General features: G+C 52.5%; 2 protein-coding genes across 6 annotated transcripts; one reads left to right on the plus strand and one right to left on the minus strand.

The window, feature by feature from the left end:
- Window positions 1–564: 564 nt before the first annotated feature.
- CENPBD1 (Putative CENPB DNA-binding domain-containing protein 1) lies at window positions 565–1,932 on the plus strand. The gene has a single exon (XM_025920851.2). It carries the CDS (start codon window positions 565–567, stop codon window positions 1,930–1,932), a length of 1,368 nt encoding a protein of 455 aa, XP_025776636.2.
- A 5,017-nt stretch (window positions 1,933–6,949) lies between these two features.
- On the minus strand, window positions 6,950–23,742 carry DEF8 (differentially expressed in FDCP 8 homolog). 5 transcript variants are annotated; one of them, XM_086688547.1, is made up of 12 exons: window positions 23,690–23,742; window positions 19,620–19,753; window positions 18,312–18,409; window positions 15,406–15,555; window positions 14,365–14,509; window positions 12,891–13,055; window positions 12,227–12,354; window positions 11,931–12,044; window positions 11,275–11,355; window positions 10,339–10,428; window positions 10,088–10,197; window positions 6,950–9,011 (listed from the first exon to the last, which is right to left on the minus strand). In XM_086688547.1, the coding sequence occupies exons 2-12, from the start codon at window positions 19,741–19,743 to the stop codon at window positions 8,909–8,911; spliced, it is 1,308 nt and encodes a 435-aa protein (XP_086544673.1). In that variant the 5' UTR covers window positions 19,744–19,753; window positions 23,690–23,742; the 3' UTR covers window positions 6,950–8,908. The 5 variants fall into 5 exon arrangements, with proteins under 5 accessions (XP_086544673.1, XP_086544670.1, XP_086544671.1 ...); XM_086688544.1 differs by having other exon boundaries at window positions 10,339–10,479; XM_086688545.1 differs by lacking the exon at window positions 23,690–23,742 and adding an exon at window positions 20,343–20,368 and having other exon boundaries at window positions 10,339–10,479.
- Between the last annotated feature and the right edge of the window lie 1,942 nt (window positions 23,743–25,684).

The raw sequence follows: 25,684 nt of genomic DNA on the forward strand, positions 1-25,684 counted from the left end.
GGATTTTTTTCGGTTTTCTGGATCCCAGAAACCCACGCCGGTTTTAACGTTCCTGCAGATGTGCTGTCTGGGGATTGGACACTCTGATTGACACCAGAGGCCTACGCTGCCTGCCTTCCAATCGAGAGTGAACCAGCCTGTTTCTGGCAAAGGGGGCCGGGCAGGCCTTTGGTGACCTTTTTCTCATCCGCCTGCACTTCTTGGCAGCCCCATTTTCTCTCCCACGTTTTGCAAGGGAGCAGAGAATAGCCACGGGCCTTCTTGCTCCTGAGACTGCTGTGGTTTTACTACATTCTGGAAGGGAAAATGCCTGGGAAAAGGTCCCTAAATGCATCGGCCATCCCAAGTGCCAAAAGGGAACGGAAAGCAATTACCCTCGACATAAAATTGGAAGTGTTGAGACGATTTGAAGTTGGTGAAAAGCTCAGCCAAATTGCGAAGGCCTTGGGCCTTGCTGTTTCTACAGTGGCTACAATCCGAGATAATAAGGAAAAAATTAAAGCGAATTCGCAAATAGCTACTCCTTTGAGAGCCTCCCGGTTGACTCGGCATCGAAGTGCAGTCATGGAGACCATGGAGCGCCTGCTGCATGTGTGGCTTGAAGACCAGAGCCAGCGAAATGTGCCCCTGAGTGTCACAATTATTCAGGAGAAGGCTAAGAGTTTGTTTGATGACTTACAGCGTGAAAGAGGTGCGAGCTCTCAAACAGAAAAGTTTACTGCAAGTAAAGGGTGGTTTGTGAGATTCAAGGAGCGCCACTGTTTGCCCCACTTCAAGATAAACAGCACGGCTCCTGGAAACAAGGACATATATCCAGAAGCGCTAAGAAGCATCATTGAAGAAGGTGAGTATACCCCCCAGCAGGTTTTTAACGTAGATGAGACGGGGCTTTATTGGAAGAGAATGCCTGAAGGAACGTTTATTTCTGTGGAAGAGAAAGCTGAGCCAGGCTTTAAATCATCCAGAGATCGCTTGATGCTGCTTCTTGGTGGCAATGCAGCTGGGGACTTTAAGTTGAAGCCCCTATTGGTGTACCACTTGGAAAACCCCAAGGCTCTGAAAGGATACTCCAAGCCCAATTTGCCTGTAATTTGGCGCTCAAACAAAAAGGCCTGGGCGACCAGGAGCATCTTTCAGGAATGGTTCACATACTTTTTTTGCCCAGCCGTTGAAAGATACTGTGCCCAGAATAATCTCACCCACAAAGCGTTGCTCATCCTAGACAATGCCCCATGCCACCCAGTAAATTTGAGTGATCTGTCTGATAATGTAAGAGTGGAATATCTTCATGACAGTACAGCTGACTCCATCCAGCCCATGGGTCAAGGCATAGCCTCCGCCTTCAAAGCTCATTACGTGAGAAGAACTTTTGAGCACATCCTAGAAGCAACAGATGGGGAGGATACAGCCATGATCAGGGAGTTCTGGAGAAACTACAGCATCATGGATGCTGTAGACAACATTGCACTAGCTTGGGAGGCGCTGAGACCGGCAACAATGAACAGCGTGTGGAAGAAGATCTGGCCTGAGTGTGTTCGGTTCCAGAGCGTTTCCCAAACAGATAACATTGCACAACTTCAACAAAACATTGTGACTCTTGCCAAGAATGTGGCTTTCGAAGAGGTTGTAGAAGCCGACGTGGACCAGTTGCTGAGGTCCCACGAGGAGGATCTCTCGAACACGGAACTGATGCAGCTAGAACAGGAGCCTGCAGAAGAGGAGAGTGAAGATGCCCCACCTGCCCTGCGTCAGCTAACCACAGGAAGACTCTCAGCAGCCTTCTCACATTTCGAGGCAGGCCTACAGGTCCTTACAAGTGACGGCCCTAATGATGATTGGAAACTGAAAGTTTCGGGAGCAATCAATGATGCGATCAACTGCTACAGGGAATTGTACAATGAGAAAAAGCGGCGCTCAAAGCAACTATCTTAGGTCGTTTTTCAGTGTGTGCGACCAAACGTTAATCAAAATAAAGCCAGAAGCAACAAGATGACCTCAGCGGATGAGATCCAGCCACGCCTCTCTACTTCCAGATGCTTTACATCTTTGGAAACTCTTGTTTCTGGTATTTTCATTTTGACACCTGAGAGTACCAAATTTTGTCATTAAAATTTCACTTAAATATGTGCTTTAGAATAATCACATGCAAGAATACCCAGGAAAATGCTGCTTCAAAAAGAGAAAACTGCAGGGTGCCTGGGTGACTCAGTCTATTAAGCATCTGACTCTGGATTTTGGCTCAGGTCACGATCTCACAGTTTGTGAGATCAAGCCCCACGTTGGGATCCACACTGACAGCACAGAGCCTGCTAGGGATTCTTTCTCTCCCCCTGTCTGTCTCTGCCCCTCCCCTGCTTGTGTGCATGCTCTCTCTCAAAATGAATAACTTTAAAAAAAAGAGAGAGAAAACTGCAAGGAGGAGACTAGCTCTTCTAAGACATTAAAGCAAACTATAAAACTTCAGTGAGTAAGTCAGTGCAGTAGTCAGACCTGTGGAATAAGTTTGGAAGCCCCGATTTTTTTTTTTAATGGTGGGGGACAACTGGTTAATCATTTGGAAAAAGATAAAATTAGATCCCTGCCTCACAGCATACACAAGACTAAATAAACAGATCGTGGATCCAAAAATAAAAATTGAAACCATACGAGTACTACAAAAACACATAGATGAATGCCTCTTTGACCTGGGTGCTGGGAAATTTTCCATGACTTAAGATCCAGACGAAATAAGAAAAGTTAATTTGACTGTATAAAAATGTAACAAAAGAGCTTTTCCATGGGAGAAACACTACAAAGTCAAAAGCAGTTGATAAATTGGAAGAAAATATTTGCAACATCTCACAGACAATGGGCTAATCCCTGCTATATGGAGAACTCTTAGGATTGAGGAGGAAAAAATACCAGAAATCCAATAGAAAAGTGGACAAAGGATATAATTCATAAATAAATAAATTAGGTCTTGAAACAAAAAAAGTTCAACCTCATTCATGATTAGAGAAATGCAAATTAAAGCTACACAGATACTGTGTCTCACTAATTAGATTGACAGATAATCAAAAAGTATGGCCACACACTCTGTTGGTGATGTTCTGGGCTAACAGGGACCTCCTACATTGCTGATGGGAATGCAGATTGCTACAACGAATATGGAGGGACATCAGACACTCATAAAAAATACATTTCTTTTGATTTAACAATCCCACTTTCAGGAGTATACTCTGAAGATACACCTCCAACAAAAGAAAATACATGTGCACAGACTACTTGTGGCATCCTTGTTTGTTACTGCAAAAGTGAGGAGACAGCCTGAATATTCGTATATAGAAGAATGGTCAAATATGAAATGGTTATTACATACAATGGGATATAACCTAGATGTAAATGATGATAACAGTAATAAAGGAGGAAGAACTCTGGACTGATAGAGAATGGTTTCCAGGGTATACTATTTTTTGAAAAAAGTAACGTGCAAAAAAACAGTATGCTATCATTTTTGTGGAAGAAAGAAGGGGGAGGGGCTCCTGGGTGGCTCAGTGGGTTGAGCATCGGGCTCTTGACCTCAGGGCTCAGGTCATGATCTCACAGGTCATGGCTTCAGTCTCCACATCAGGCTCTGTGCTGCAGTGCAGAGCCTGCTAGGGATTCTCTCTTCTCTCTCCCTCTCTCTCTGCTCCTCCACCATTCACACGCTCTCTCTCTCTCTCTCTCTCTCAAAAAACAAACTTAAAAAAAAAAAAGGTGGGGGGTGGGGCGCGCCTGGGTGGCTCAGTTGGTTAAACGTCCAACTTCAGCTCAGGTCATGATCTCGCGGTTCATGGGTTCAAGCCTTGAGTCGGGTTTCGTGCTGACAGCTGCTTCAGCTGCTGTGTCTCCCTCTCTCTGCCCCTCCCCCACTCATGCTCTGTCTCCATCTCTCAAAAATGAATAAATGTTAAAAAAATTATTTAAAAAAAGGGGTAAACGAAATAAGAAAATAGACATGTATCATACTCATTTTTGCAAAAAGAAACCCAGAAAGGAGAAGCCAGAGACCAAAGATCTTGGTTACCTGATGGGAAGGGGTGGAAAGAAGCAAAGAACGGGGGAGGAAGATATTTGATGAACCTTTTATAAAGGTTTTTATTTTTTAAAGTGCCTTTAAAAAAAATTTTTTTTTTAATGTTTATTTTTGAGAGAGAGAGACAGGCAAGTCTCTGTTGAACCAGCCAAGCACCGTGGCCTCTTGTGAAGTTCTGACTTTAGGAACCATGTTAATATATCACAACAATAAAATAGGCAAATAAGAGGCCCCCGGGTGGCTCTCCGTTGCTTAAACTTCTGACTCTTGATCTCAAGGTCGTGAGTTCAAGCCCCATGTTGGGCTTTGCACTAGGTGTGAAGCCAATTTAAAAAAATAAAAATAGGGAAATAAAACGGAGTACATGAATGGAACCATATTTCTCATGAATTACATATGCACAGTGAAAGGGGAGAAACACCCAAGTGAATTTTGAATGCTGTGTTTTGACTGTATTCCCTCAACTAAATACAAAAAGGAACTCAAAAAAAATATTAAGCTCTAGGCTTCTTTTTCACAGAGGCATAGGTTGGCAATGCTGAAGGTACTCTCTGTGTGTTCTAGGATTGAGCAAATAAATAATTATAGATAACAGAGCCAGGTTTCTGTCAAGGAAGGGAATCACAAATATTAAAAAGGGGAAAGAATCTTGTGGCATTACTTTGAAATTGGGAGTATCAGTGTGAACTCATGTTTTTAATATGTTTATGGAGGACTAGATGTCGATGAAGGGCTACTATTTCCTGTCCGGTAAAAGGACCTAGAAGCAGTGACAGCCCAGTAGGACTGAGCACACCCGACGACCACATCTTGTTTACTGAATTACCACTGTCCACTAACAGCTATTGGGGCTCCTTGAGGAAATGGCTGGTTTCAGGGCTAGGAGTGGGAAAGTGCAAGAAAAACCAAGAACACCTTATTACGCTAGAAAGTAAGCGGTTCCTAAAGAATGACAGAAACATGTCAAAAGGACGCAGGAGACAAGTAGATCAAAGCGTCACTCCTGGGGAATTCTCACCCCACGTGCGAAGCCTGAATCCTATCAGAAAAACCCGCATTGAAGGATAGTCTTCAAAATTATTAACTTGTGCTTTTTTTTTTTTAAGTTTATTTATTTTGAGAGAGACTGAGACAGCACAAGTGGGGGAGAGGCAGAGAGAGACAGAGAGAATCCCAAGCAGGCTCCACACTCGACACAGGGCTCGAACCCACAAAACTGTGAGATTATGACCTGAGCGGAAACTGAGGGTCAGACACTTAACCGACTTAGCCACCCGGGCGCCCCAGTTACCTTGTGCTTCTTAAAGGGGTCCATCACGCACCTTTCCAGATTAGAGAAGACTAAACATACATAGCAGCTGAATGGCAAAATCTAAATAAGTTTTGTTGTAGGTTCTGTGATGTGTCCATGTTAATTTCCCAGTGATAAGTGCACTGTGGCCTTGTAACGTCCTTGTTTGGCAGGAAGACGCATGTATTTAGAGGCAAAGGAGCATCATCTCTGAAACTCCCTGCCAAATGGTTCAGAAAAAGAAATGTGCACGTGCACAGAAAGAATACAGCAAATGAGGTAAATGTTAATATTTAGGGACTCCAGGGGTGCCTGGGTGGCTCAGTCGGTTGAGTGTCCTACTTCAGCTCAGGTCATGATCTTGCGGTTCATGGGTTGAAGCCACGCATCTGGCTCTGTGCTGACAGCTTGGAGCCTGGAGCCTGCTTCAAATTCTGTCTCCTCTCTCTTTGCCCCTCCTCTGCTGGTGCTCTGTCTCTCTCTCTTAAAAATAAATAAATGCTAAAAAAAAAAAATATTTAGGGAATCCAGGAGATAGGTAAATGGGAATGTTTTTGCAATGGTTCTGTATATCTATCTAAGTTTGCCAATATATAAATGATAAAAGAGGGGCTCCTGGGTGGCTCATTCAGTTGGGCATCCGACTTTGGCTGAGGTCATGATCTCACGGTTTGTGAGTTCGAGCCCCATGTCAGGCTCTGTGCTGACAGCTCAGAGCCTGGAACCTGCTTCAGATTCTGTATCTCCCTCTCTCTTTACCCCTCCCCTGCTAATGTTCTCTCTCTCTCAAAACTGAATAAACATTAAAAAAAATTTAATGGTAAAAAGAAAATACCATTTCATCACCTAAAAGAGAGAGAACATATTCATCTTACATCAAATATCCAAAGTATAGCTTTAGTTACTTGTAGTTGGAGGTGTGTGCTCAAATATGCCAAGACCAGGCCCACGAACAGCCCTCCCACACCATTCCTCCCTCCCTTCCGCTTGCACCCATAGAGCTCTCTGGTTTCTTTAGGGTTAGGGTTACAGTCTTATCAGAAGATTCCTTATATTCGCTGGGTCATGGCCCCTTTGAGATCCTGGTCAAAACTGTAGATCATCTCTCTGAAAAGAATGTACATATACAGAGGCTTGCATGTAATTTGGGAGAGGGGCAGTTAGGGTTCTCCTGAAGCCCAGGGCAATGGGAATGGTCCTGAGTTGCAGTGAGGGCCCTTCTGTGGGTCTAGCTTGTGAAAGAGATTGCCAGGAGCTGGACATGTGACTTGCATGATCAGCCAGTTTCCCGCTGATTCCACTGGGTTATGAGATAATCCCTCAACCATGAGGACTCCAGAAGACACAGTTTCTACTTACCGAACATTCTCTGCACGCCAGGCTCAGTGCTCGATGCTTCCTAGAGCCTGAACAACCCCAAGTTATGTGTTTTCATCTTTCATAGACACGGAGCTGAGGGGACTCCATACACTCAGCCCTCTGACACTCATCACAAACTCCCCAAACCGAATCACCTTTGGCCCCACTGGATGGGGAAGGCTGCAGTTGGTCTGCATGTCAATAAATCCTGTCTTGTCCCCAATTCACCACACACACCAGAGTCTAGAGAACACAGATTTAATGAGACAGAGACTATGGCGTCAGTACACCCAGGTGTCCCTTGCTGCTTTTCTGTGAAGCGCTGGCCATGCAAACTGGCTCTTTGGTGGGTTCTGGCTACAGTGCTTGGATTCCAAGACCCACACGTGATCTTGTTTAAAGACTCGGTCATCCAGAAGGGGAAGATGGCGATATTGGGGGAGGAGGGAATGGGGGTTGTTAAAAAGAAAAGGGGGCCAACTCCTCATCCAGCAGATGGCAACTTATTAACGCTTTCTATGGACGTGGTGATTGTAACTACAATGATGTGACGTCCGTTACGCGGTAAAGCCGGGAATGGCCAGTATCCTTCTGACAGAAATGGGAAGCAGTGGTGGAAAATGTGTGGATCTGGGGGTGCAGGAAAAGGGCATCTGGACCTTAAGCCCCTCTTCAGCCCTCGAGAGGAAGGGGAAGCAGGGCAGGGACCTGTTGACCCAACCGCACCAATGTTTGCTTCTCACTGTTACCCCAAGGCAGATCAGAACACTCAGCGAGAGGATTGCCTAAAGCCACCAACGGAGGCTTTTCTGATGGCGCAGAAGAGCCAGGAGGAGGAGACACGGTCTTTAGCCACCCCTCTGATCCTCCAGCAGGCTAAGCCGACTTTTCTGCTGGCTGAAGCATCTCCTCTTGGGTTTCCTAGCCAAAGGTGATGGATACCCAAGTGGCTATGTTCCCTGTCCACCCCACCCCCACCACATATGTATGTCAACCATATGCATCAACAGCTGACCACAGTCTGGGCAAGAGGGCACAAAAGGCTGGAGAGCCACATCCTGAAATGTCCCCTTCCCACAGGACTCCCCCCTCAATGGCAAGGTCTCTAAAGCACAAAACGTCCCTGCAAACACCGAGGTTGACTGTGGCTCCACCAGTGAAGAACCTGTGGGTTCTCACCTTCTGCCTGAGGGTCCCATTTGTCAGCTGGTGTACAGGACCTTCCACATCCTGTGCTCCAGGCTTCCCGCATGGGCTCTAAGATTCCTGCCCAAAGCTCCCTTGAGCAAATACTCCCAGCACCTCCAGGCCCCAAGCAAAAGACCACTGGCTGGTGGTCTCTGGGCCATCCGGAGCCCTCCACAGGCACTGTGGAAGCAGCATGGAGCTCCTCAGGCAGAGAGTTCCCAGAAGAGCCACACAGGCCTACTGCTGCCAACCCCGTTGCCTAACCTAGAATTCCCCCAGGGGCATAGTCCTTGCTCCAAACTGGGAAGCAGGACAGCCTCTTCCAACTGGACCCCCAGCCACCCAGCCTGGAGCACCAGGGTAGGCCGGGGGAGTAGGAGGAAGAGACCACGGCCCCCTTCCCTCCACGTTGTACAGAACAGGTAACCCCCGGGCTGGCCCTGTCAGAGGAGAACCTAGAGACAGAACCTCAAGAGGCAGGGGCAGAGCCCTCAGGAGACGGTTGTGGACGACCCCAGCCAGAGACAACTAGAAGTCTCCAAACAGACAAGGGGCTGGGGGATGGGAGCCTCCAGGTAGGTCCAAATCATCCACTGCAGATTTTCCTCAGGCCAAGTCTGGGTGTATGTAGCCAGCATCCCCAGGGTTTGTTGGCTACTCCCACAAAGTCCTCTCTGGGTTTTCAGGGTGGCCAAAGCCCAGCAGCCACGGCCCCAAGGCTCTTTGCCACCAGGGAGGTGAGACGCCCTTTGCCCACTCCCCTGCTTACGGAGCCCTGAAGCCTTCACAGCAGCACACCCAGCAAAGAGCCAGGCTGCACCACATCCCAGCAAATGCCTGGGAGACAGATGACGGGCCTCATGGTGCTGCTTACACCCCTCCGGCCCAGCACAAGGGAGACGTCCAGGGGCTGCACCCTTGGGGTCTCCAGAACACAAAAAACACCTTGACTTTGGCAATGACCAGCAGGTTGGATGCCAGAAAGGCTTGGAGTGGGGGGGGTGCCTGCTGCTCTAGGCATCCACATCTGGACCAGGCTCCTGGAAGAGTGACTGCTTCCGCAAGGTGAGCCGGGCACACTTGGGGCACGTGGTAGAGTTGTCATAGTAGCAGTCCCTGGGGGCAGGGGGGGGACAGGGGGTCAGCCCTAGGAAAGGTCCGGGCTCCCTGCATGTGAAATTCTACCGCTGAGCCTTCACAGGCTTCCTAAGTCAGGCTCTAACATCCCCCTTCTCCCAAAGGGCAGAAGCCAGGTGGGCACCCAGATGTGTCTACCGGGCCTGCGATCCAGCTCTCAGCGCAGGCCTTCCCACAGGGTCCACACCTGACCGCTGGCTACCATCCGCTGGGCGCTCTCACCGCTTGGCTTCCCTACCTGTGCTTACCACCACTGTGCCGAGCCTCCGCCCAGGGCACTGGGGGGGCACAGGGTCCTGGGGACTATTAAGATTTGGTGGTGACACAGCAATGCTTGACATCTGTCACATGGCACACACACTGCTAGCTCAAGGGAAGCCACGCCTGCAGCATGTATTTTTGCTACGGTGACGGCAATCCCAGTTCCACGGTGTCACTGGATGCTAGGACAAACAGCAAGTGCCAGGCAAAAACCCGTGGCACAGAAATGGGGGACAGAAATGGGGGGTGGCCATCTGAGTCCAGTGTGAGAAGTCACGCAGGGCCCAGCAGGCATCACCTAGTATTAGTAACTGCGCTTATTAGAGAATTAAATTATTTTTCTTCCAACATATGTGTGTTCTTTTTCCAAACAACCCACTAAGTCTTTTTGTCACAAATGCTTAAGTTGTTTGGATCTAAGTACTTAATAAAAATGTTGGTATTTCTTTCGGCCTAGGGATGTTTGAAAAAAAATCACCAGGACACTGAGGGTGCCAGGAACCAGGAAGTCTAGGAAGCTCTGGCCTCTGCTACGTCTCAGGTCTGGTGGGAAGTGGGAGCAGGTCAGACACCGTGTGCACACCTGGGGTCTGGGCTTCAGCACCCTCCCCAGCCCCACAGGTGCTTGTTCCCAGGGGAACTTTGAATTTAGTTCACATCAGGGTCTAACCCCGTATCTAGGATCAAAGCCAAGGGCTTTGAAAATCAGGCAGCAAAGACCTGAGCCTAAATGCCCCCCACTGTGGCAGGTGGCCCCCTCACCTGGCCTCAGGGTGGGTCGGAGCCACACTAACCTGTGGAAGACAGCAGAGCACTCGGTGCACACGGACGTGTGGCTGTCAAAGGGGAAGAGCACATCACCCTCTCTGCAGAGCTCGCATACGAAGCCCTTGGCCTGACACCGCTGGGGGGCAACAGTGGAGAGTGGGGGGCAGGTCAGCGCATGCTCCGAAGGGCACACTGGGCCAAGCTGTTTCCCCATCCTCCCTGCCCTTGAGACTGGGAGCAGAGGGCGATGCCCCCTGGTCCGGGCTAGGGGGCCCACCTCACAGTCCAGCTTGATGTGCTTGGCAAAGAGTGTGTGGGTCTCCGTGAGCGAGCAGCTGAGGCGGCCCGTGTGCGCATCCAGCAGGTCCTGGACAGAGTACATCTCATCGTTCTCCACAAAATGCTGCCGGTCCTGGAGCTGTGGGTCCCAGCAACCGTGACCCCAATACCAGGTGAGGGCCCCTTCCACTGCCCACCCCGACACTCCCGACATCTGGGCCCTAGGGGTGCTCATGGAAGCAACAGGCTGCAGAGGGTGTCTGGGCCCCAGAGAGCACCCCCTGCACCATCCACACCGGTCACCTTGCTGCTTCCAACACAGCGGGCACACCCCACCTCTGCCCAGCATGCCAGACCTCCTCCCGGCCCTGGCCCTGTTTACCACCAACATTCTGCACCTCCTTTCCCTGCCGTATCTTGTCCACAGACCTCAACCCCCGCCCCGACATTCTGCTTATTTTTCTTCCCCACCCGAAGGGTGCTCCCTGAAGGGAGAGCAAGGATCCCTACCTGTTTTGTTCCCTGCTCCCTGGGATCTAGAACAGTGAATACCCCCGAATATTTGTTGAACAAATAAGTGAGCCTGGAAAAGTGTGTTCGTGGTCAGTCTTGCCTGGGCAGGCCTGTGCCTGGTCCACGCCTGTGCCTGGTCCACTGCGTGGAGATTCAGGTCAATACCTGCTTCTCCCAGTGTTTCTCGCACGGACGTAATCAGAGAACGCTTTTGTGGGCAGAATGCCTGTTTGCTTACTGAAGACCTCACGTCCCTTGGGAGTCTGGGAGACCCTGTGCCAAATGCACAGCACACATAAGCTTTCGACTCGTCTGAAAAAGTCTTGGGCACAGCGTGTCCTCATTGCCCTGGCTCTCTGTTTCCCATGTGCCCTCCTCCTCCCCGACCCCGGACCCCCAGCTCCCGCTCCAGTGTCCTGACCTGCAGGAGCAGACGTGCCTCCATGGCCTCCTTGCAAGTGATGAAGTATGGCTTCATGAGCAGGATGTCCTGGCGCAGCTTCTAAGGACGAGAGGGGCAGGTGGGCATTCTCGGCCAGGGCGGAGCTGCACCCTGGCACATCTGGGTGGCCGAGGGGGCTGGCACTCCAGGTCAAGAGGGGACAGGATACATCCCCTAGGTCACATCCCCCGGGATGGTCCCAGATCTGAGAGCTGCAGCCGAGCTCAAGTTCAAATCACAGCGTCCAGGCCAACTGCACTCTGAGATGCATTTATCCTCAGACACATTGTACAAAAAAGAGAAAGAATGCAATACATCTCAATAATGTAGTACGTTAATTATGTTGCAATAATCTTTTGGATACATTGGACCAAATAAAATATATTGTTAAAATTAATTTCACCTGCGTTTTACTTTTGAGGCGGCTACTAGAAAATTTCAAATTGCCTCTAGGCCTACTGTCATTGTGACCGGACACTGCTCTAGTGTCTTTAACCCTAAAGATAGCCAAGGGGCCTCACTAGCCCTCAGCAGGTGGCATCTCTCCTCCCAGGACACGGGGGGGGGGGGGGGGGGGGGGGGGGGGGGGGGGGGGGGGGGGAGAACAATGTCCACCCCGCCCCCTCCAGCCTCACCCTGATCTCCACCAGCTCCTCCACGTAGTTGAAGAGCAGAGGGTTGATCTCGCGGAGCCTGAGGACCGGACGAGACACCATCAGTGCCAGGTAGCGCATGCTGCAGCGGGACACCTGGGGGACATGATGGAGTGGCACCTCCAGCATTACACATACTACCCCCCCACACCCCCCCCCCCCCGGACCAAGATCCGCTCCCCCCACCCCCCAGGCCTGAGCACTGGCTCTCCGTCCTTGGGGCTACAGTTCCTCCCCACTCAGCCTGTATACGAGCCCCCCTCCCCCACCGCCCCTGCCTTGCGCGGCTCAAAGTCCCAGTTGTGCACAACTCGTGCAGGGATGATAGCCAGGTCATTCCAGTGGCAATGGCTGCAGTAGTACTGGCCGGTATAGTCACACTGCCGGGCCTCGCTGGGCACGCCCCCTGTGGAAGGAAGGGGCCACATACAGGGAAACAGCCACCCTCCAGACCTGACGCAACCTCTTCTGAGCCCCAAGACCTGAAGCAAATCAGGCACCCGGCTACCCTCAGCTTTGTCATCAGTAAAACGGGACAATAACCCCCACCACGGGACTGCTGAGAGGACCCCATAAATTAACATCAGTAACTCTCTGGAAGAAGGCCTAACATATGGCGCACGAGCGAGCGACTATCGTGCCGTTTTTCCCGTCCAGGCGGGCTTCCTGTGACGCTGGGGCCGCCGGGGAGGCTGGAGCAGGGCAGCCTTGTGAGCACTCCCACGTGACCTAGGCGGGAGCCCGGTCTGCTGAGCGGGAAGAGAAAAGGCACCAGTAGCAGCCCCTTCTCACTCCTCAAGGAGAGAGAGCAGGACACCATCCACAGGAGCCAAGCCGTCCTTAGCGTCTGACTGATCCAAGTTTCTCACAGCTGTTGGCCGGGGTACCCTGCCCAGAGCAGCCTCCCTCACCCTGCGCCCTGCTCTCTCCGGGGGCACTCACGCAGAGAGATGGGCGCCCGGCACTCTGCGCAGCGGTAATCCTGGCTGTCCAGCCCTGTCTCGGGGCAGATGTTCAGCTCGTATTCCGCTTGGTGGCTGACTTTGGAGCGCACGCAGGGCTTGGAGATGAGGTTCAAGCACTTGCTATGACAGCGGTAATAACAGCCTGGGGTGGGGAGGACCAGCAACGTGCCTCTCAGACGGGGGAGGGAGGGGATCCTGCAGCCTGGACTGGCCTTCAGCTCTACTCCGATTCCCACATCGACCTGAGAGCTTCTCCAGGCCCCACCGCAGGCCCCAGAACTTGAAAGACCTTGTCAGGCCCCCTCCCAAGCCTTGCCCTGTGGGTGCGTGTGGGCCTTTGTCCTCAACTCCAGACCACCGGCCATTCCCACCTGGATGCCTGAAGGGCATCAGACTCGCTCAGTCTAAATGGAATTCTCATTCTTCCTTGACAAACCCACCTCCCACACATGGTTTTCCCGCCTCGCGTTTCAATGACTCCAACCTTCCACCTACTGAGACTAAAATTTGTAAATCATCTCAACTCCACTCTTACGCCCATTTGCAGCCCTTCAGGCAGTGCTGCACCTGGGCTCTTCTCCAAAACAGCCCCACCCCGATCAGAGTGCCATCATCCTCCCTGTCCATCTCTGCACTTCTCCTTCAGCTGGTGCTCAGCTCAGCAGCCAGAGTGATCTCGTTAAAACCTAAGCATGTCCAGCACCGACCTACGGCCCCCGGTGCACTTAGAGAAAGTACCTGGTCGCCTCTGAGCCCACCTCTACCAACCTCCTCTCAGTTGCAATGGCCCAGCCACACTTTTCTCTGCTCCACACTGAAGACACTGGACACACACCAGCCAGTGTATCTAGCCAAGTCCCCCCCACGAGGGGCATTCTTCTCCACATATACTCCTGACTTGCTCCCTGACTTCCAAGTGTTGCTTGAATGTCACGTGATGCCTTTTTATTCCACCCTAAAGTCACACCTGACCTACACACTCCCTGACCTACGCTATTCTCTTTCCTTACGTTTCTTCAACTGTCTAACACACCATATGCTCGTTCAGAACAGCACCATCCATAGAGATGTTCAGCCATAATGGAAACGTTTTCTTTGCACTGACCAATATGGCAGCCCCCAGCCTCATGTGGCCATTAAGCACTTGTAATGTAGACAGCACTAGTAAGGCACTAAATCGTTACTTGTTTGAATCAGTTTGAGTTCACGTGTGGCTCGTGGCTACTATACTAGAAAGCCGAACGTGGATGTGAGCCTGATAAAGGCAGGAGTTTGAGTCTCTTGTCCCTTGTTTTATGCCCAGTATTCCTCAGGGCTCAGTAAATACTGAGCACACTGCAGAGAACTCACCGGAACACAGCCCAGATATGGCAGCAGGGCTGAAGGTCTCTGCCCTGCCCTGGGGACCAGGACTACCCACCCAGAAGGAGCAGGTCTGGAGCTCAGCCCACCTGTACAGGTGTACCAGGTCTGAATGAGCCCCCAGATAATGGTGTTGCACTTGTCACAGGTTTGCTTGACACTCTTGTTGCTCTTCTCCTTGTAGAAACGGTGCTCGAGGAGGACTCGGATGTTGGGCTCGTCCTCGTTGGGGTCCTAGAGAGACCAGACAGGTGAGCCTGCTGTAACTCCTTTCCCTTCCCATGAGCCCCTGGGGCTAGTTCTTCCAGGTACCGTTTACAGCACATATTGTGAGCTCCCCCAACGTCACACCCCCTTTTCCCTTTAGCGAAAGAAATCGCCAGTGATGAGTCAGGCCTGAACCACCCAGAGTACAGACTGATTTTCCCAACATCTCCTGCACCTAGGTGCTGTCCTGGGACCATGTTAGGGCCAAGGGTGTGTGAGCAGGAGTGACATGGCCTTCTCCCCCCTCCCACGTTTTTTCTGCTAAGTACAGACCCAAAGTGCCATGAGGCCATCTTGGATTCTCACAAGGACTGGAGGGCCTGGGATCCCCAACACCATTAGCTGCCGTATGGGCTCTAGGCCACCTATAGGGTTTCTACGTAAGTAAAAGTATACATCTGACTCCTTTAAACCACTGGATTTGGGGGCATCTTTGTTACCATACCCTTACCTATATCCTAGTGAATATTCTAGTTTCTAAGTTTCCAGGGATTCATGAGCCAGTCAGGGACCCAATGGCAGCCAAGCTAAAGAGTGTACACACTCAAGGACTTCAAGGACAACTATGGGTTTTGGCCTCCAGAATCCATTACCCTTACCACTGTCCCCTTTGCAAAATCCTCAGGAACCACCCCACACACACACCCACCAACTCTAGGTAATGAGGTTCGAGGCAGGCCTTACCTCACTTACTTGCTCCAGTAGGTGGCATGTGACCAGGACTGGCCAATCAAGATCAGACTAATAATAGAGAAATAGCCTCCACAAGGGGCAAGGGCCCACCCTTTCAGCCCCTCAGCATCTGGAAGGGGAGATTCCTACATTCCCCCCTCAGCCTCCATGGTAGGTAGGTCAGCACACACCTTCAGCTCCTGGAGTTTCAGCCGGAGGTGGATGAGCCGAACTACGGCATCCTTCTGCTTCTCCGAGTGCTCGGGCAGCTCCAGAATCACCTGCTTGCACTCCTCGATGGCCTGCCGCAGCTGCTGAATGTCAGAGGCCAGGAAGAGACCCTGCCCAGTGGGGGGGGGGGGGGGGGGGGGGCAGGCATCAGGTTGCATCAAATGCCCACCGTGCACGCTCTCCATGTGAAGGTGAAGCCCAGAGCAGACCTCCCTGCTCCTCACTCACCTAGATGGAGAAACTGGAGCCTGGCAAGAGGGGCCCAAGGACTTGCTCAAGGCCCAGGAAAGTGAACAGCACAGGTCAGAACCACCCCATGCAACCAGACCCCCAGCTGGACCTGTCTACTCACAGGCCCCTGAAAACCTGATTCAGGATGTTTTTCAAAACACAACTTCCTTCTTTCAGAAATTGAACTGCAGGGCGCCTGGGTGGCACAGTCAGTTAAGCATCTGACCGGCTCAGGTCATGATCTCACGGTTCATGAGTTCGAGCCCCGCATCGGGCTCTGTGCTGACGGCTCGGAACCTGGAGCCTGCTTCGGATTCTGTGTCTCCCTCTCTCTCTGCCCCTCCCCTGCTTGCTTATTCTCTGCCCCCCCCCAAATAAATAAGTAAACGCTATAAAAAAAGAATTTTAAAAATAAAAAATAATAATCAAATAAAGAAATCGAATCACTTTTCTCACTATGCTATTTTCCTTACTTCTACAGAGTTTCCTCTTGGATGAAAGCTGGGGAAATGACAATTGGCCTGTCATGAAGGAGAGGAAGTGGCCTCTAGCTTAATCACCAAGCCCAGAGACACACCCCCGGCCCCAGCACCTCACAAGGACCCAGGGCAAAGGCCCAGCAAAGCCCCTAGTCTCAGGACACTGCTGCCACCGCGGAAGGAGACCAGGCTGCAGACCCGGCTGGGGAGCTGAGGCAGATCCCACACCAGGAAAGACAGCTGCCCTCAGGAGCCGCCCTTCGCCAGGAGACCAGGCAAAGAGAAGGTGACACCCCTACTCTTGGATCGCAGTGGGCGGCCCACAGGAGTGGCTCCAAATTTTTTTCATGAAATACATATCCGTACCAGTAAAACTTAAAGACCATATTCGAAATAAAATGTCAGTGAGAACTGGGGGCTTCTGGGTGAATCTTTTTTTTTTTTTTTTTTTAATTTTTTTCAACGTTTATTTATTTTTGGGACAGAGAGAGACAGAGCATGAACGGGGGAGGAGCAGAGAGAGAGGGAGACACAGAATCGGAAACAGGCTCCAGGCTCTGAGCCATCAGCCCAGAGCCTGATGCGGGGCTCGAACTCACGGACCGCGAGATCGTGACCTGGCTGAAGTAGGACGCTTAACCGACTGTGCCACCCAGGCGCCCCATGGGTGAATCTTTTTTGACTTAAGTTACATTTGAAAATTTTTTTTTTCTTAACGTTTTTTTATTTTTTTTATTTATTTATTTATTTTTTTTGAGATAGAGACAGAGCATGAGCAGGGAAGGGGCAGAGAGAGAGGGAGACACAGAATCGGAAGCAGGCTCCAGGCTCTGAGCCATCAGCACAGAGCCCGATGCGGGGCTCGAAGTCACAGACCGTGAGATCATGACCTGAGCCGAAGTCGGATGCTCAAAGGGACGCTCAACCGAGTGAGCCACCCAGGCGCCCCTGACTTAAGTTACATTTGAATGTTACTATGTTTCTCTCAAATAAGAGCTGAAGATACTGGGGCGCCTGGGTGGCTCAATCAGTTGAGCGGTTGAGCAACCAACCAGCTCTTGATTTCAGCTCAGGTCATGATCTCACAATTCATGGGACCGAGCCTGCATCAGGGTCTGTACTGACAGCGTGGAGCCTGCTTGGGATTCTCTCTCTCTGCGCTTCCCTGGCTCCGGTGTGCACTCACTCTCTCTCTCTCTCAAAATATATAAACTTTTTTTTTTTTTAAGTTAAGGATACACAGGGGGCCTGGGTGGCTCAATCGATTAAGCATCCGACTTCGGCTCAGGTCGTGATCTCACAGCTGGTAAGTTTGAGCCCCGCGTCAGGCTCTGTGCTGACAGCTTGGACGGCGCCTGGAGCCTGCTTTACATTCTGTGTCTCCCTCTCTCTCTCTCTCTGTCCCTACCCCCTCCCCTTGCGCTCTGTCTCTCTCAAAATAAATAAACATTAAAAAACAATTTTTTTAAGTTGAGGATACCTTGCATAAAACTAAAACATTTTCAAACTTTATTTTTTTTAGCTTATTTACTTATTTTGAGAGAGAGAGAGTATGAAAGTGGGAGAGGGCAGAGAGAGAGAGAAAGAATCCCAAGCAGGCTCCACACTGTCAGCACAGAGCCCGATGCAAGGCTCAAACTCCTGAACCATGAGATCATGACCCAAGCAAAAATCAAGAGTCGGACACTTAAACCAGCTGAGCCACACAGACACTCTGATTTTCAAACTTTTTAAAAAGAAATCATTAGAGCCCTTTAATTAAAACAAAACAAAACAAAAAGTTTCCACGGAACAAAATATCGAACAGAAGAGAATGGCCCTGCAGAGCTGAGTGGAGATGGGCAGGAGGACCCCTCCCCTCCCTCACCCTGCTGCACAGCTGCAGGATTCCCTAGGACCCCACATGGAACCACATCTGCCTCACAGGAACCTGGAGCATGGGGAGGGGGAACGCCCAACACAGGAAGAGCAGCTCCAGGCCCCAAACCCCAGGTCAGCGCATCTCTGGTTCCCAAGCAGGTTTTCAGGGTGAGACTCAGCTGTCATGTGGTCTCAGATCCAAGGCCCAGGAGCCCCAGCTCAGGTGGACTGGGCGGGGAGACAAGAAAATGGCCAGCTCCCCCTGCCTCGGGGGCTCGCCCAGGCCCAAACCTTACCACAGGGCGGGAGAAGTGGTCCTCAGAAAGGCCGAGATCCATCACTCGCTCAGTGCAGTGGAATTCTGGCTCTCCAGGGGGCAACTCAGGCAGGGCCTCTGGAGTGGGTGCAGGGGTGGAGCACAGCAGAGAGAGAAGGAAAAATCAACCTGTGTTTCCACCAGGAGTAGGCTGGGGTGGGAAAGACCCTTGAGATGGCAGAAGCCCACAGGAGGTGCTGAGGGGAACCAGGCCCTGCCCTGCAGCTGCCCTGTTTGCATTTGCAAAGGCACCCATATCCTTTACAAATAAGAGAGAGCCTTTCCAGAAAATGAGGTGGGGAGACCCTGGGTGGCTCAGTCGGTTGAGGTTGAGCGTCAGACTGTTGATTTCAGCTCAGGTCATGATCCCACGTCAGGCTCTGCACTAAGTGTGGAGCCTGCCTGGGATTCTCCCTCTCCCTCTGCCCCTCTCCCCTGCATGCACACACTCACTCTCTCTCTCTTTCTCTCTAAAAGAAAAAATAAACAGAAAAAGAAAAAGAGGTGGAAAGACACACATAGTGCCAAGAAGAGGTGTACAAAACAGTATCAGAAAAACACCCCAATTTCTAAGGCATACTTTGCGTATGTGTATATGGGTTGAAGGCTGCTAGATGGTTGAACAACAGAATTCCTAATGGTAGGAGACCTCTGTGTGCGCACGCGCGTGCCCACACACACCCTGGATACCCCGAGGTGACTCAGTCTGCCGTTCGTAGAGCTCGCACCCTCCTGACCTCCCAAGCTGCTGGCTGGGCCTCTGTTCAGCACGATCCAACGTCTCCCTGATGAGACCTCAGCTCTGAGCTTACGCTCCAAGTGTTCCTTTAACGAGCATCTGCTATGTGCTGGGCCCTGGGGCACAGCAGTGACAAGACAGTCACAAATCCCTGCCCTCGGGAGTGTGTGCGTGTGAATATTTATTCTGGGGAGAGCACAAGTGGGCGAGGGGCAGACACAGGGGGACAGAGGATCCATAATGGGTTCTGCTGACAGCAGCGAGGCTGATACAGGCCTCGAACTCACAGAGATCATGACCTGAGCTGAAGTCGGACACTCAACCGACTGAGCCACAGAGGTGCCCCGGGACTGTGTGTTCTCATGGAGGGGCAGAGATAAGTAAACTAAAGAACAGGTGGGAAGTGGTTTGTGCTGTGGACAAAAGGGAAGTGGCCAGCACGAGCCCAGCTCCATGGGAAAGCCAGCGTGCTCCACAAGAGGAACTAGGAAGGGGGGGGCACAATGTGAGGGGTCGGGTTGCCCACGCAGGCCTCCCCCCAGCACCCGCCTTCAGAAGCGAAGTCTGGGGCCTCCTCGCTGGCCCTCTGCTCATGCTGCCTTGGCCCCAGCTGCTTGTTGAAGGGGTTGAGATGGGCCTGCCGGAACCGGGCCAGCTTCTCATCATATTCCATAGCATCCCACCTGCAGAGGAAGAGGGGGGCAGAGATGACCGCCCGGCTCCCACACTCGTTGCTTTGCCGTCCCCTTCCCGAGTTCCTGGGGTCTCAGAGGGAATGCCTGGCCTCCTTCCCCTCCCCAGGAGGGGCCAGGTGGGGCACCCCCACACCACAGGTGCCGTCTGCTGCCCGGCCCCAAGCCAGCTCAGCCCCTTCACCCAGGCCCCACCGGCAGCACCCCCTCAGTAACAGCAACCCACTCAGATCCCGCAGATGACACAAGCAGAGCTAGGACAGGGGGACGACCTACCCGAGGGCACCCCGCCGGTCGGAACCTGGGCCCCTCGCCTCCCGTCGGCCCCAGACGCCTCGTTCATTCCCAGTCCAGCTGGAAGAAAGGCCTGGCTGCCCCCGTGAGACACCACCTCCCAGGACCCGGTTCCTTACTTCCGGCCCCAACCAGACGTGCTCCCTTTCTGTCAGAGCAACCCAAAACCACAGCCCCTGAGCGGAGCCACTGGTGAAGACTGCCAGAGGTCACAGTGCTGTACCCTCTGGAGCCCAGAGCCCAGGCCTGCTCGGCCACCCGCAGCGTGGCCTTGGGCAAGACCCACCTTCCCAGGGCCCTCGGAGCTCCAGCTCTCTGCTGGAGACCCCGGCACGCCCATAGCCGGGCCACGTAGAGGCTTAACTTAAGTCACGTAGAGGAGACCTCGGCATCGCTCGTCAATCATCATGTCAGCAAGGGTGGCACCTCACTGGCCTGGATTCCCACCGAGGCTCCATGTGGCCTAAGTCAGGACATGGCCCCACACCCTGGGCTCCCAGGAAGGGGGAGGAAGTTCTTAGTTCATCACCTGCTGCTGCTTCCCCTCCCGAGGGCTCAGTCCAGAACACACAGGGCTGATGGCCTCCGACAGGGAGAAAGGGGCTTTGGTGAGGTCAGGGGTTTCCTTCCTAGGTGGGGCCACATTCCTTAGCCTCTCCCTGCCTCCAGGGTGACAGCAAGTCAGATGTTTTGCAAAACAGCTTTGTAGAAAGTGACAGTTATTAGTTGCTTTCTTCATGCCATTTAGTCTGAAATAACTTGCGATTATCAAGGATAATCCTGTGACCCCTATCTGCACCCCCTGCAAAAGAAAGAGAACTGAGCCCAGACGGATGGCCTTGGTAAGTCACCCCCCACCCCTGCCCAGTGCTGGCCGCTGTCCTGCATCTGGGTCAGAAACGCCCACACTGTGAGACCTGTCCTGCCTGTTTGGCCTCTGGAGGGAGGATGTGGGTCAGGAGTTCTGGTCTGGCAGAAACCGGCACCCACTGACTGGCTGCCCCTGGGTCAAAACACGGGAAATTACAGGTGCCATGGGCTTAAGCCTCCTCTCTCTTGTTACCTGACAGCTTTGGGCGGCTCACACAGGGTGGTTGGGCCCCCATGCCTGGTGCCTCTCCAAATGGCAGGGGCCACAGTGTCCTATGAAGCAGGACTCTGGGGTGCAGGAAGGGCCATACTCCTTCACCTCTTCTCCCCATGCGGTGACAAAGATTCTTTACTTGACCAGACTTGAGTCAGGTTCCCAAAATCTATCACAGGCTCACCTGTGCCCTTCCTATAAAATCCAATTTTAACAAAACCCTGCTGTTTGAGTTTAGCAAGAGCCCCCCACTCTGATGCCTGGTCAGCCTCACATCTGGTATCACCCCCAGGTGACATCTGATCACCCGGCTTGCCCTCAGCAAAGATCCTGTCGGGTGGGTTTAGCCAGAATCCTCCCCTCGCCCCTGATGTCTCCCCCGCATTAAGTTTCCACGCAATGATTTTAAGCTGCTCCTTGGCTATAAACTCCCACTTGCCCATGCCGTATTCGGCGTCGAACTGGGTTCAAGACCAACGGCTCTTTTCCCCTACTGCAAGAGCCCTCAATAAAATCTGTGTTTACTATTTTTAACAACTATCCAGGTCTGTGTTTTCTTTGACTGTGGGGGAGCTAGATTTTTGGCTTAGCAACCCTACAGCTAGATGTGCTCATGTGACTATGTTAAGACCGACAGAATTTAAACAGAAAGATCTCATGAGAATTGTTCTTAAAAGGAGGCACTGCCCCTCTTCAGCTCTAACTCTGGTCACCTGGGATGCAGAGGTAATGGGTGGAGCTAGAGTAGCCACCTTGGGTTGTGATGCAGAAACCCTGAGCTGCTTCACCCCCAGGCTTCATTCAAATAAGACAGACATAAACTTCAGTTTGGGAGAGGGATTTCTGTCTCTTACATCCAAAACAGACCCTGTCTGGCCGCCCTGAGCGCCTTGTGGTAATAAAACGAATTGGTGCTATTCGAATCCCGGCTCTGCCAGCTCCCAGCTGACGTGCATGGTCTCCGGCAAATGCCTCAACCTTTCTTTGCTTTTGATTTCTCATGTTTCAAATGGGGATAATAATAGTACCCGCTGTATAGGATTATCACAAAGATTAAATACAGAGGTCTGAGTATCCTGGCCAGCACGCAGCATGCATCCAATAAATATCAGCTACAACTTACCATTATCATTGTTCCTAATGTTATTAAGAATCATACAGCCCTGATTTACATTCTGGGCCTCCTAGTGATGAGCTATACGATCTCATTTTCTTGCCCACAAATAAGGGAGAATACCTACCTACTGGGGTGGGTAGAAGGACCAAGTATGTAGTTAAATACGGCAGGAGAGCCCACAGCCCAGAGGTGCTCCTAACCAAACTGTCACTGTCATCACATGATGCCTAGCCCAACCCCCAGAAATCTCCCAGCATTTTAAAATATGGCCAGAGCAGCTCAAAGGCGGGAACACCTCTGGGCTGGAAGCTCCCTTGGAAAAGCATCTTTCATTTGCCTGCTTAGGGGTAGTGCCGGCTCCAGGTTTGGCACAGAGGCCACGGATGATTGGTTGGATGGATGGATGGATGGATGGATGGATGGATGAATGGAGGGTCCCCTGACCCTTCAGCCTCAGTCTCTCTCCTGCCAGGTTGGAGAATCACGCCTCGCTCAGGGCTGCCAAGCACAGACAGGTGATGTCCCAACATACTGGGCCACCGCAGCCACACAGCAGCTGACTCGGACCCACACACCGCGCCCCGCGGGTTCACCCCTCAGACAGCCCTGCCCCCACATTCAGGCTTGGCCTCCCACGGAACAGGCAGGAGGGAGGAGACTGAGCGAAAGGAAGCCACTAAGCCCACTGTCCACCTCTGCCCTCCTCCGAGACGACCCTTCTCTGGCAGAAGTCAGGGGAGGACAACGCGAGTTCGCAATCAAGGGGACTTCAGGATAAAGCTCGGGGTTCGTGACTCCGCCAGCCTCGGTGTCCTGCCTGGGGCACAGCCACCAAAAAGGGTCTAGCGTCACCCCCGCCACAGCTGGAGGGGGGTTGTCTGCCACTGACGCCGGCGGAGTGGCCGCTGGCCGCCTCGGGAACAGGCACCTTCCCCAACTTGGCTCACAACAACAGGCCACATTTTGGGGACCCCCGCGAACCCGCGGCGAGCGCGCATCCATTTCATAGGCGAGGAAACTGAGGCTCGGCGCGGCCCAGCATTCGCGGACAGTGGCACAGTGCTGGGAGGTGGCGCGGGCCCCACGTCGAGGCCGGAAGCGGTGACACCGTCACCTGGGGGGCGGGGAGGGGGCGGCATTCCCCCTCTCGGGTGATAAACGCGTCCGAGCCGCGGAGGACCGCAGCGCGGGTCGCCAACGCCCTCTGCGCCCGAGGGAGGCCCGGAGGGTGCGCGCCCCGACCCGTCGGGTCTGGATCCCGCCCCGGGTGGGGGCGGGGGTCCGGGGCCCGTCGCTCGTCCCCCGCGCCCTCGGGCAGGGGGCGCCGCGGCTGGCCGAGAGAGCCCCCGCGGGCCGAGCGCCCCTGCTCCCCGCACCCCCGGCACCCCCGCCCCTCAGCCGGCCCGCCCCGACTCCCCCCTCCGCCTCTCACCTGACCGCCGCCGCCCTCGCCACATTGGAACCCGCCCGCCGCCCTCGCCACAGTGCAGCCGCCGCCGCCCGCTGCTGCCGCCTGCGGCCCGGAGGCTCATGACAGGCGGCCGAGCCCGCAGCCTCCACGTCCGCCTCCGGGAAATGGGTGAGGCCTCGCCCGCCCTGTTCCAGACGGCGCGGCGCGGTGCTGCATTTTCTGTGTTCCCTGTAATCACAGAAGTCATGGTTTATCTTTTTAAATGTTTATTCATTTTGAGAGAGAGACAGAGACAGAGAGACAGAGACAGAGCAGGAGCCGGGCAGGGGCAGAGAGAGAGGGAGACGGAGACAGAGCACCAGCAGGGGAGGGGCAGAGAGAGAGAGAGGGAGACACAGAATCGGAATCAGGCTCCAGGTTCTGAGCTGTCAGCACAGAGCGCGATGCGGGGCTCGAACTCACCAACCGTGAGATCATGACCTGAGCCAAAGTCGGACGCTCAACCAACTGCACCACCCAGGCGCCCCTCATACACGTTTTTTAAATGTTTATTTATTTTTGAGAGGGGGGGAGGGGGAGGCGGAAGGAGGAGGGAGAGAGGGAGACGCAGAATCGAAGCAGCTCCAGGCTCCGAGCTGTCAGCACAGAGCCCCACGCAGGGCTGGAACCCACAAACTGTGAGATGGTGACCTGAGCCCAAGTCAGATGCTTAACTGACTGAGCCACCAGGGCTCCCCAGAAAAGTCATGGTTTAAATCGAAACCACAACACTTAAGGAAAAAATGGTGGTATTTAATTTCTTTAAAAAAAAAAACAACAAAGCCCAGTGGTTGAGGGGAAAAGGGAAGTGGGAATCACTGTGTGAACAGCCGCTGCTGGAGGGCACCTGCACAACCCTGGGCGGTGTTCACCGCTGCTGAGGGAGGGGGAAGGGAAGCGCGTTCTGTTCCGTCTTACAGAAGAGGAAACTGAGGCACAGTGAGGCCAGGGGGAGAATCAGTGGAGAATGGGTTAAGGGACGTTGGTGAAGCCTGGATCTGAAGTAGCTGGTATTATTACTGCTTTCTAGGTTTGCCGTGCCCTTGCTTCATTTCTGTCTATAATCCTCACCACTGTCTGATGTCCTCGGTCTCATATACTTAGTAGTAGTATTTAATGTGTGGTTGGTTGTTTGTTTGTTTGTTTGTTTGTTTGTTTGTTTGTTTTTTTCAGAGAGAGAGAGAGAGAATGAGCAGGAGAGGGGCAGAAAGAGAAGGGAGCAGAGAATCCAAAGTAGGCTCTGCACTGACAATGGAGAGCCCAATGCGGGGCTTGAACTCACAAACAGTGAGATCATGACCTGAGCCAAAACTGAGACTCAGACACCCAACCAACTGAGCCTCCCAGGCACCCCTGCCTCACACCTTTTTGCTTACTGTCTGTCTCTACCATCACCCCTCCCCCCACCAGAAACCAAGGTTATGGACAAGCGTTCTGTTTACTTTCTTCAGGGCTGCTTGCCCAGAACAGTGGCTGGACACAGGAGGTGCTTCCTTACATGGGCTGAGGAAGGAATAAGTCCGCGACTGAGGTCAGCCTTGAGCGAGAGAGGCTTCCACAAAGGTGTATTAGCACCAGCTATTGAACTGAATCCGTGTCTGGTAAACCAGGCCTTGGCTGAGGTACTGCGACACAGTAGAGAAAAGACAGACAAGGTCCTAGCACTCAAGGAGCCAGACAGACAATATGCAAAGATACAAATTAATAAGAGATAGGATAAGCACCAAAAAGGAAATAAACAGGGTGACCAGACGATGGAAAAGGCCAGGGGAGGAGGACAGTAGGCTCCAGGTAAGACCCAAAGGGTAGGACGGTGAGAACCACTGAAGGACTGGGGAAAAGCACAGTGCAAAACACTCGAGGAACCGAAAGACCCAGTGTGCCCGTGGAAAAGAAAGCAGGTCAGTGTGGCCAGAGATTGGTAAAATGGGAAGCCTGGTGAAAGGTGAAGTGAGAAGCAAAGCTGTAGCATTTGTA

This window comes from Puma concolor, chromosome E2 (assembly GCF_028749965.1).
Source record: "Puma concolor isolate L17-30 chromosome E2, mPumCon1.1.hap2, whole genome shotgun sequence".
NCBI classification, from domain to species: Eukaryota; Metazoa; Chordata; class Mammalia; order Carnivora; family Felidae; genus Puma; species Puma concolor.